This window comes from Lygodium microphyllum, chromosome 3 (assembly GCF_053477565.2).
Source record: "Lygodium microphyllum isolate KBCC chromosome 3, Lygodium_microphyllum_v1.1.10, whole genome shotgun sequence".
Lineage (NCBI taxonomy): Eukaryota > Viridiplantae > Streptophyta > Polypodiopsida > Schizaeales > Lygodiaceae > Lygodium > Lygodium microphyllum.
Window position 1 is genome coordinate 105,807,242 of NC_141137.1, and position 12,241 is coordinate 105,819,482.

General features: G+C 37.4%; 1 protein-coding gene across 2 annotated transcripts in view; it reads left to right on the plus strand.

The window, feature by feature from the left end:
• Nucleotides 1-4,360, plus strand: part of LOC148038708 (metal tolerance protein 11-like) — a 63,451-nt gene extending 59,091 nt beyond the window's left edge. The window contains exon 7 of one of the 2 annotated variants that reach the window (XR_015690245.1): nucleotides 3,092-3,218. Coding sequence is in view for 1 of the 2 variants with exons in the window: in XM_087674472.1 (XP_087530598.1) it covers nucleotides 3,092-3,439 (348 nt within the window). In the remaining variant the exon portion in view is untranslated. Of the gene's footprint in view, nucleotides 1-3,091 lie in introns of both variants that reach the window. The other variant, XM_087674472.1, reaches the window with a different exon arrangement.
• Nucleotides 4,361-12,241: the final 7,881 nt, after the last annotated feature.

The following is a 12,241-nucleotide window of genomic DNA, read 5'->3' on the forward strand; positions in this document are numbered from 1 at the left end:
GGCTGTTAAAGATCCGCCCCTAGTTGATCAGGAGGCTATTGGAGACAAGTGACAGCCCTTGTAGACTATCTACAAGTAGGCGTACAAGTAGGTAACAACAAGATTGGAGCCCACTTGCAGGTAATTGCATGTGGGACTCTTGTTGATGGTGGGCTACTGTAAATTAACCATTCACTATAAGGTAGCATTAAATTTTAGCCAATTTTTGCAAATGAAACTTTGAAATTTCTCTCTCTAGCTTCCTCTCTATTCTATCGGCCAATTCACAACTTCCCTCAAGAGATCCTAGCCACATTCAATCCAAGAAATTTGGGGATTTTAGAGAATTTCAAAAGGCCAACTAGACAACACTAAATTTGGGGCAAATTTGTTAAAGAAATGCTGCAAGGGGTGTTGATTTTAGGGGCCAAACAGGTGTCCAATGTCCAAGATTAAGTGGAATCATTTGCATTTTAGTTTATATGAATTTTATGCTTGTTGTAATTAGTGCTTAATTAGGTTATTTACCACCCTTTCCGAGGAGGAAGGTTGGTATTAGTTAGTGCTTAGTTAGGTTATTTACCACCCTTTCCGAGGAGGAAGGTTGGTTATAGAGGGACTAGCCAAAGAGTACTATGCATGCTCCACCGCTCAAAAAACATCCTAATTTCTGGCCAAAATAAGCCTCCACAACCTATATTGCTCACCACCCGACGAAATCCCTGTAACATTCCACAAGGCAAGTCTCATGATGAAGACTGTAAATCATTGCTTTCCCTTTAGCATGCACAGCTTTGGCAGCCTTCAATCTCTCGATTTCACTAGGGAACACATCAACAATATCTGCTCTCTACAAACCAGTAATTGATGCATGGGGAGGGAAGTGCTATTGTTGGAATACATATCAAGAGGGCAACAACCTCCCACGAGCATCAAATCTGAAAGCAGAATCAGAATCACCTTTATCAACTATTCCAATTGCAGGCATGTGTGACAATTGAGGTTTAGAGTAAAATCCCTTACCCCTACATTGAAAAGTTTGAGTGACAGTATCAGGATCTGGATGCGTAGGAATCGAGCGGGATCCCTATCGAGCATGGCATCTAACCAGTGGCCCAAGAATCATCATTAGGTGCCTACACCTGACAAGCAAGTCGCGACTCACCCTGAATCCCAGTGGGAGGTGAATCCTCATTTTATTATCATTTCCATACAGGCCAAGAGGCATAGGGGGGAGAAACAGCTTTTGCTGCTGAGACATTCTGGGGAATGTGATCCTGCATATCCACATCAGGATCTGGAGAATGCTATAAAACCTTGGGACCATGATCACATTCAGAAGAGGAAAATGAAGAGGTCTGTTGATCATTGATCGGTATGAGATAGACAACCATGGCCTGGAGGGATAGTTAAAGACTATGCTGCTTGCAGAGGTGCTTCTGCAGGAGACTAGCAGGCTACATGCCACTGTCATTTGTGCCATGCCCATGCTGTCAATGGAAGGAATGTATTCCATCAAATTGGTTATTGAATCCATATGAATTTCACAATTATTGAAATTGGGTTGACTAGAGTACCCTGGAAATATCACAATAAACATTCTCTCAGATGTCAGTGATTGAATTAAGCTAATGGTGTCTGGATTTCACCTTGGATTGGACCTGTGCAGGCATTGGCCTGCTGTCCTCCTGTGCCCTATCTCAACACTTCAAATACGTCTGCATTCACTCTTTGCTCCATGCCTACAAAGGAAGCTTCTTCTCTCTAGCATCTCTGTTTTATGCAAAAACCCTCAATAACTGACTTATGAGCCAGATGGTCAGAAATTCCAGGAGTCTCCATATCCTGCAACAAGATGCATGGTTTATCTACTTGATCTGCATTACAGAGGGTCTTAAGCATAACATCTCAGCTATGTTTCCGTGCAATTTGTGGCATCAGGAGAGCAGTGGCTACTAGAAGTCATTTCCTCAAAGTAGTGTGATACCAATTCATATCTGCCTGACTAGATGTTCTCCCGACTTTATTAAGACTGAAAGAAAACAGTTATAAATAGAAGGTGCACTATTATAACAAACAAGCGTATTGAATGTTTCAATTGCTGGCTCAACCATGTGTTTCAAGGCATAGTTTCGCATAAGGATCTAAGTTTCCAGGGTCAAACTGAAGCTTTCAAAATTCATGTCATCTCGCAGATACCAAAGTTGTTCCAAGACGCTTTCCTGCTTTTAGACATCATTGTGGTGCACAAGGTGATATCTTGCCTGTACTGGCTGTGCCATGTAGCAAGCCTGAGGAAGGAAAGAGCCCTGTCTCTGTTTAGACAGTGTAGGCAAGCTACATGGTAGAAGCTGTCCTTTCATTCTGGAATCCAGGGATCCAGCTGTCGGGAGTAATCACACACATAGTCAACGAAAGAGTCAAGCATGCACTGATTTACCCTGAATGTCATGGTCCCAAATTTATGACGTTCAGTGGTGCGGTAAACTTTGGCTATATCAACTTCCTCATGACATTAGATCCCCGTTGAAAGAGATCACTGGTGTGTCCCACTGCTAAAAACACCTAGTGTATACTTGTGTTTATTTGATATAAGAAGCCATGGAAATTATGCACTAGGACTTGCGGAGAATGCAAGTCAACCTCACAAGGAAAAGGCCATGTGAACAGAAAGTCGCTCATGAGCTGACTAATTTGCGAATACCCTATCTTAGATCATGGGTGCTCTACTACAATACAAGCAACTCCTTCTATCCTTATCTTTTCAGCCTTTGCTCTTTTGATGTTCACCACTTTATGTATCATGTTCATCCAAGACCGATTCTGTGATTTGTATCACCGTCATAATGCATATGCATTCTCAAGTTCCGATTTGGCAGCGATTTAGTTTTCATTCAGAGCTCTTACTTTTCGTGTTGTGGCCATTCTTAATCTTGTTGACTTCATTCCTGTTAAAAGTTTAACCCAAGCGAGTCCGTGCACGGAAACATAGCTGAGAAGTAAATTTACTTGTGTATGTACTATTTGTGACTGTTGATATCGTGGATGTGCTTCTAAGATTGATTATAGCTTAAGCTTTTTGGCCACGGGCTAACATTAACTTTTTGAGCAGCTGGCACTATACACTATCAGAACTTGGTCCGTGACAGTGCTGGAGAATGTGAACTCTCTGGTTGGAAAGACCGCCTCCCCTGAATACCTGCAGAAACTCACTTATCTTTGTTGGAATCATCACAAGGAGATTCGCCAAATCGACACCGTCCGAGCATATACATTTGGTTCTCACTATTTTGCCGAGGTTGATATTGTACTTCCGGCCGATATGCCCTTGCAGATGGCTCATGACATCGGGGAATCCCTGCAGAACAAGTTGGAGTCCTTACCAGATATAGAGCGTGCTTTTGTGCATCTCGACTATGAGGTCAGTCATAGACCTGAGCATGGCCAGCATGACGTATAACCCTGCAACAAGGTGCGAATGCTACGGTTCAAATCTGTGAAGATGGTTTTAACAGCAAGGATCGCCAAGCTTTTTGGTGGCAAGGGGGTGCTTGAAAGCGCTCTTTGGCTTGGAGAGAAGGCCCTGAACTTATTAACATGTATTATACTTTGCATCTTGGGAAGCTGGACTGTCCTGCGTATTATACCATCCCGCAAAAGTTTGACGCCAGTGCGGTGGATGTTGCCAGTTAGCTTATAGTAGTAAGTTGATCTCTTCACCTCGACAGGGCCTTGTCTATCCATGGCATCCGAATTGTATGGTCTCGCTGGTAATTTTTCACTGTTGATAATTACAGTCGCGTATGGTAACAAAACTGCAGCAGCATTTGATTCTTTCAAACCGTAGGGCTCCTCACGTTGTATTACCCTCATAAGAAGAGATTCTTATACGAAAAACTAGTCTCTCTTATGATGCCTCCTTTACCCTATAAAAGCTTTGACCTTGTTTTGGTATACGAATGAATGTCTATATGTGGCCTGCTTGAACTAGCAGAGGCTTCAGCTTCACTTTTTCCTCTAAAAAATCCGATGAATGATGATAAAGTCATACATGCACACTCTTGCTTTGCATGAAACCATTGTTCATTCTCTCATAAATATACAGTTAAATTCTTTTTCTTAAGGAAAAAAAAAGTGGTAGAAGACATCCATATGAGAGATTGAAATCATTGCATGGCAGCAATCACATAAACTTGCTGGAGTGATTGACAAAAGTAGGTGTAGATTTGAAACAATTGAACATCCAAGAATGCATGATCCCTTTGTGTCTAGGTATACCCAAGAGTGCATGCCTTGAAAGGCAAGCTGAAAATTGCCAAATAGTCAAAAGAATATCCTTGTGTGTTCAACATGCTTTTAGAAAAAGCATCCAATTGCCATATTTGCAGTATACATGTAATGCCCAATTGAAAAGACTACAAGTCTACATAGATTCTTGAATTGTTAAGGACTCTTCAAAAAGTGTGCTCCAATGTTTACTTTCTATGTTCACAAAAATTCCCTATGATGTCCAATGTTTTGTAATCTTATGTCCATATGTTTTACTCATCACGTGCACGTGTGCGTGCGCACGCGCGCGCGCACACACACACACACACACACACACACACACACACACTCTCTCTCTCTCTCTCTCTCTCTCTCTCTCTCCATCTTTGAATTCCTTTGGAAAAAAATGGTCGATGGAATTCGTACTTTTAATAGAATGGGCATTAGTTTTTAGGATATCAAAAGTTTCTCTCTCCTTCCTCTCTTTTAGTTAGATTAGACTTTTTATTTTTTTTTTTCATTTTTTCCTCTTAATTAAATATATCAAAAGCTTTGTTTTAAATTTAAATTTTACCTAATAGTTTTTCACATACTTTGAGAGAGAGAGAGGGGTGGAACATAGAGAATTATAGAGGGGAAATATAAAATTTAAGAGAAGTAAAAAAAGGAAGAGCAAGGAGAGAAGAAAAGGAAAGAGAAGAAGAAGAGAATATAAACACAGATAATTATAGAGAAGGAAGATAAAATTTAAGAGAAGAAAAGAGGGAAGGAAAATAGAGGAGAGAGGGGGGACAAGAAAAGGAGAGAGAAGAAGATTATGAGAGAGAATATGAATACAAAGAGAGAATTATAGAGGAAAGATAAATCCCAAATGAAAATATTTAAAGAGTGAAGAGAGGGAGAGGAGAAGAAAAAAATGAAAAAAATAGAGGAAAAGAGAGGAGAGAGAGAGAGAGAGAGAGAGAGAGAGAGAGAGAGAACAAGATGAGAGAAAATAAACTAAAATAAAAGGCAAAAAGAAAAAGAGAAATTTTAGATAAGGAATTGGAGAGAGAGAGAGAGAGAGAGTGTGTGTGTGAGGAGGAAGAAAATTAGTAGATAGAAAAAAGGAGAGAGAAAGAGGAGAAATAGTGTCCAGTGAAGTTGCCATGTGGGCAACTTCGCTTCGTGGCAACGAAGTTGTTGTGAAGTGGCCTAGCATTCCATGCGTGCAAACATTAGTATTGTTTAAGAAAAGTATATTACACTATAGGTCATTCCAAGGTTTTTATTCATAAGTAGCGCTTAGCCTTCCATTGCTTTTCTTGTTTCAAACGAGAAAACTATTATATTTGTTTTACATTTTTTGGAAAATGGAAGTATGCGCTTCGAGTATAGCCATATATAATCCTCACTTTGAGCTTAATTTTGATACCATTGCTTTACAAGAGAAACAAGCCTTCTACTTCATCTAATCATGAAAACAAAAGTCCAAGATGTAAGGTTTAAAGATTCTAGATTCATAGGTTGATGGAAATATCTATCATAGGCGCCTTTTGAAAATTTATGTGCCTCCAATCAAGGATGTGACATATTTGCTCAACTTTGTTGGCAATGTGTGTGACAGTCCTGCAGTCAAAAAAGAATTTGCTTGAGAAGGTGAATTCAAGTTTAAAGGAAATTATGAAAAAAAGTATGGAAAGGTTACAAAGCAACAAAGATACCATTTTGCATCTAGGAAAAAGGAATTGTTGTTATCTAAGCAAAAACACAAGTTTTCATAAAAGAGAAAATAAGCTTTACAAAAAAGGGTTTGTATGTATTGGGATGATGATTGTATCCATGTAGAATGTAATAAGATTTTAAAAATTCATTGTAAAACTTCATGTGTCAAATAGTTAAGAATTAAAAGTTGAAAGAGAGACTATAACATTAATTAATAGAGCTCTTCATCCTTCCAATAGGAAAGATGATCCATTGTGGTTCAATGTGCAATGTGTAATAGCATATTTTCTTTTGGTAGATCATTAATGAGTGAAGGAATGGAAAATTCTTACATGTTTCGGGCATAGGAGAATATAGTGTGATTAGTATATGGCAGTAATGTATCATTACCCAAAGCATGTTTAAAAGTATGCACTTTTATGCCTATAATTTGAAGACCTTGAAGCATATATATGTGCCAAAGGAAATGAGCTTTGTAAAAGTACTTGATAAGGTGTATTGAAGAAAGCTCCAAACAAGCACACGAAAGACCCAAGCTTAAAAGTAGTATTTAATATTCCACTATGTAGAGTTCACATTTATAGAATGCATGCTCTTGATAGAACCATTGAGAAGCTCTTATTTTTGTATATATGCTTTGCATGGACTCTACATCCTAAAGTGGTAAAAGAAAAACCTATAAACCATTTGAAATGTTATCTTTGAAATTAGGTTCAATGGACAAAATTTGAATATTAAGAGAGATGGGAAAGATCAAACTATGAAAAAATATATCCATAAAGCCTTCTATAGGAGGTGTTAAAGCAACAATATCTCTCTCCTGCATCACCCTAGGTAAATGATCCTATATCTCAGTGACAAGATAATGGCTATAAAAAGTGGAAATGTCTGATGCAATATTGGACCATGTAGACCAAAGATTTGCTAGAACACGAAAGGTGAATGTTTCAAAATCTTATGATATAGTATTCAAATTTTGTGATAAGCTAGTATTAAATAACATTATAACTCCTTTCAAAGAGAACTTGGTGAACTTAAAAAATTGATTATTAAAGCTTGGACAAATCACCATATAACCCACTATGTGGTAATGAAAGCTCTGGTTCTTACACCTTATTCTACTATATAAGGAATTTGACAAAGATCTAATACAATAGTCATTGTGTGATATCTATATTACAACACATTATGTAGATTCACACTCTATGGTTTGCAAAAGAACATACTATCAATATTGTCAATCCTTGTAACAATAAAATTTGTGTTACCAATCATAGTCATGCTACTTCAAACCTACAAGGCATGGTGGAGAACAAGAGAGAGCTAATGGCTTATATCTTATCCACAAATTGAAGATTTAGGTCCACATTTAATCATCAAGTGTTAACCAACATTGGCACATATAAACAATATAAAAGAAATGCTACTTGGTTATAATCTAATGCATGGATTACATATGTAGAGTGGTGACAAATGAAAAAATGATATAGAGAACTTGGATAGACATTAGTTGTACAAAAATTGAAGAGATATAATATTACTTGAAAAAATCTGGTGTAATTTAACATATTCAAGATAGTGTGATTTTATAAAAATTATCATACTTTGTTTCCTAAGCACATCATTGATGGCCTTGTCACTCTACTTGTGTTCTAGCCTTTTTCAAAGATGACTCCACCTCCTATTGCAATTTTTGGACAATCAAAAGTGTTAATATCTTGAGCCTTAGTAGTTCTCTCTTCTTATTATCACTCAACATATTTAGATCATAGATCCCACATGCTAGCTCGCAAACAACATATGTTGAAAACTCAAGTCACAGGGGGGGAGGGGATATCTCACTCATAAAGACATATAGAAGGGTATTATTTAATGGGGATATTTATGAGTTGAATAAGAAAAGGGGAGGGGGTGCCTTATCAAGGATAAATTTACATATAAGGGATTATAAAATTAGGACGTTAATGCATGCGATAGTAAGGATTTACATATAGTGAACCCCCCAAGAGATGAGTGCCCTCAGGAGATTCACTATGTGTGTGTGCGCATGCACCCTATATCATGAGCAGTTAATGGTTATTTATAAAAAACCTTATCTATAAATTTATGAATAAAATATGTTCCTTTTCTATTCAATCTATAAATAATCCCTTTACATGACACCTTTTTGAATGTAAAAGACGTGTAAAAATTATACTTGAAAAATCCATTATCTTAAATCCATATGATATACATATGTATTTATGAGAGACCTTCCCCCCCTTCACACATATCAGATACCTGTGCAAAAATGCATCCATATATTCCTTTTCAAAGGATAAGCTTCTAAATAATTAGATAGAGTCTTTAAATGACAAAGAAATTGGGCCTTGTCTTTTGAAAGTTTAGCATGCAAAATTATAGCGTGTCGAAATCTAATGTTCCCTATGCTCGAAGTGCCAAGTCCTTACTTCAAGCAAAGCAAGAGAGGAGATCAATTGAAGGAGTGTGACTTGGTGCTCACGGTCTCCAAAACCAATTGAAGGAGCATGACATGGCAACAAAGACCTTCAAGAAAAATAAATGGAATTACTTTAGACTCAATTGAAGGAGCATGACTCAACACTTAAAAATCCCTCTTCATTAACTACTGGCAATGTGGCCATTGTAGAACTCTCTCTTCTTTCTTTGTCTTCTCTTTCACACTCTAGCTACTTTACTAGTCCTAGGTGTTAATTCCACCCTTCTCTCCTCTCATAGCTACTTCTTTCATCTACTATTGCAGGATAACAAGCTGCATCTGAATCTACATTACTACCTTTGCTTGTGACAATTGTCGTGATAGTCTTCTTTACTAGCTTTCCCATTCACTTTTGATTTAACTTTCTATATATGTGTTTAAAGATAGCTCCTTTTCATATCCCCTTTACTCTCAATACCACTTTTTGGTTGCAGTCAACAAAATGATGTGTGCTCGTGTGGCTTTAGTGGTGTTTCAAGTGACATGGGTGAACTTGAGCAGTGGTGGACTCAAGTGCAATGGAGTTGCTTGATTGAGGACTTGTCACTCGAGTGATAGTCACACAAGAGAGGTGGATGGGATGTGGTAACTCCAATGCCTGTGAAATACTTATGCATTGAATCCATTAAAAAAACTAGTACATGTTGCAAGCTAACCTATGTAATAGAAGACTAGAGAGTTTTCATTTAAAAACTTTTTGAAGGTTTTCTTTTGTTTACTGCTTCTAATCTATTCTACTCTATTTTAAGCAATCAACCTCAAATTTCAAACTAATTTCTCATTGATCCAACTTGATACCCTAGCCATACGAGTTTCAGAATAAGTTAGGCACAAAAATGGGAGTTTAATTCCTCATTGTTCTATCCTACTCTCAAATGAAGAAGCCTTCTGTTTAGTTGCATGGTAAGAATGCAAATACCTTTGATGATTGATTCCATCCTTTGTCTCAAAAACAGAACCAAAATGTTGGTGCGGATTCTCAATGGTGGGAGATTGACTAACTCTTATTCTTTCACGAGTTTCAAACACAAAACAACTTAACCATCTCACAAATAGTTGACTCACATTCCGATCTCCAAGCCATTATGCTCTTTCCCTACAATCCCAATGCAAGCAAGAAAACTAAAAGACTCAAGATGTAGTAGATTCACCTTCTCACCTTCATGCATTGTGGTCTGAATGTTGTAGAAGGTAGGAAACCTTATTATTCAAGTAGCACTCTACAATCTACTCTCACTACTCCATTGCATTCAATTTGATCCACAAACTCTCCATTGTAAAGAGAAAACTGAGAGAAGGAGAAGAAAAAATATGTGAAGAAGAGCTTCTCCAATCATTTAGTCTCCCTTGCACACTCTCACTCAATCTCAACCTTACCCTTTACGTGTCACCCTCCAAGCTATGGAAGAAGAAGGGAAAGAAGAGAAGGAAAGCAAGAAGAGACAAGAGCTTCATTCTCCAAGTTCCTCACACACACACACACACTCTCAATCTCTTATTTTTCCTCTCTCTAAACAAGATGCACAAGTGGATTACATATAAGTAAGGCGAAGGGTTGTTTTCAAATTTTTACACACAAGAATGTGATTTTCCATTCACTTTTTGGTTTACATTAGGCCTAGGGTTAGGGTTTGAAAATTTACACACAAGAATGAGCTTTTCCATTCACTTTTTGATATACATTAGGGCTAGGCTTAGGATTTCCACAAAAAATTGGGCACCTTGCACGTTTCAACCCCATAACCTTTTCTTTATCAAGGGTTGTCTAATTCAAATCTAGGAGAGCTTATAATTAGCTCAAAGCAAGCTTGAATACAAGAATAATAATGTTTCTACATCTAGCTAAAGAACATTAATTTCATGCACCTAACTACTTTATTTTAACTGCTATCTTTCATAATAATAGTGTGCTCATGCGATTTTTTGTTGTGAATGCAAACTTATGTTCATCGGGGCAATAGATTCTAATATCAATTATCTATATTTTGGCAATGTATATTATATGCTCATGGATCATAGTTTTTGGAGAAGTACAGATATTTGAAAATTTGGAGTACATAAGGTATGGAAAAGTTACATGTACATATTTCAAGAACATGCCATGGAAGTGGTTGCATAAATGGTAGCTATCTTATAAAAATAATCAACCAATTTTTTAAATATATATTTGAATGATTGGTCACATTAGAGAATACAAAGGCTATTGCTAAATTTCTTAGACAGAAAACTCAAGCACGCATTAGAAAAAGATGGCAGAACATATTTATAGTGAATACATATGTAGCATGGCACATGATAATGCAAAGGGAAGGGTCAAAATGGACACATTTATAAAACCGTGTATGAACCCCCCTTAATATTTTTTAGTAAGTTTCTTATAAAAAGATCTTGTTCTTTAGTTTACTCTCTATTTCACACATCTATTGCTCTCTCTTTCCCTCTACTCTAATCTACTGTGATACCCACACCAAGCAAATGTTGAGATGATAGCATTTGCTACCAAGTTAAGCATTCTCTAGTGCATCATGGCTAGGCATGGAGATTTCTGATTTCTCCCAGCCCACAAGATTGAACACCGATTTCGTGTCTAGTGCTCCTATCTCCCTCGTTAATCCAAAGATAAGAAGCCTCTTCCCCTTGCAATCTTGCAAACAATAATATTGTTTTGAAGATAAACAAACAAGGTAGAAAGAGGAAGGTGGCCATAACCACAATGATGAGGAGCATTGGATTAGGACAAGACCTCTACTAATGAGGAGGGTGAGGATAACACATTAACAAGCCCAAGAGTGGGATAGATAGACTCAAGGTAAGTGCGACCATCAATGAAGAGCACTCAATGGGTGGCAAAGGTCCCATGTGACACCCTAAGCTATCCACCAAGTGAGCTACGGTACTTCTTCCTCTTACTCCTCAATTTGCTCATACCCTTGCTCCACACCCAAACCTAACTAAGCAGTTGCAATCTCAACATCAATTTCAACCTCAACAAGTGTAAGTTCAACCAACATGATGAGATCCACTAGTATGTATGCTTGTAAAAATAATGAAAATGAGAACTTATCACCACCTAAAAACTCTCAAAGAAATTTTCAAATATCAAAAATGAATCGAGCTTTTGATAAGAAGACCACCCTTCGCTCGTACAATGAAGGAAATTCTTTGGTCATATGGAGATCGATTTCCTATACAAGGCATGGCATTGGAGGCATGAAGTTTCAGAATCTTAACTTGTTGGGATTTTTAGGGTTACTTGTGTAAATCTTATGTCAAGTAGGTGATAATAATGTAAAGAGACATGCAACTAGCTAGAAGGCTAACATGGGGCGAAACTAGAACTTCAAAGTTCTTAGATTTTTGTGTATGCCCATTGCAATGCTATGCACTTTATCAATTTTGAGTTATATAATCAAAGAGCATATATTTGTTAACTACTCCCACTATATAGGCAATGTCTAGATGTGTAGCAACCATGGTGTACATCAAGCTACCAATTATGGATAGCAATTTGCTTATTTGACTTAGGACTATCCTCTTGGCTAAGTTTCAAATATGGAAGCAATCGACCACCAATAGCCTTCCCCCTCTCCATATTGAAATGCTCCAATACCTTCCCAATGTGTTCCTTTTGAGACAAACATAGTATCTTTTCGTCTCAATCTCGTAGAATGCACATACCAAGAATGTGATTAGCATTCCCTAAGTTCTACATGTCAAAGGTCTTGTGCAACATTTTCTTGTCTTATAGTTAGGAAATGCATCAGATAGAGATACCTTTAGCTTGTAGAC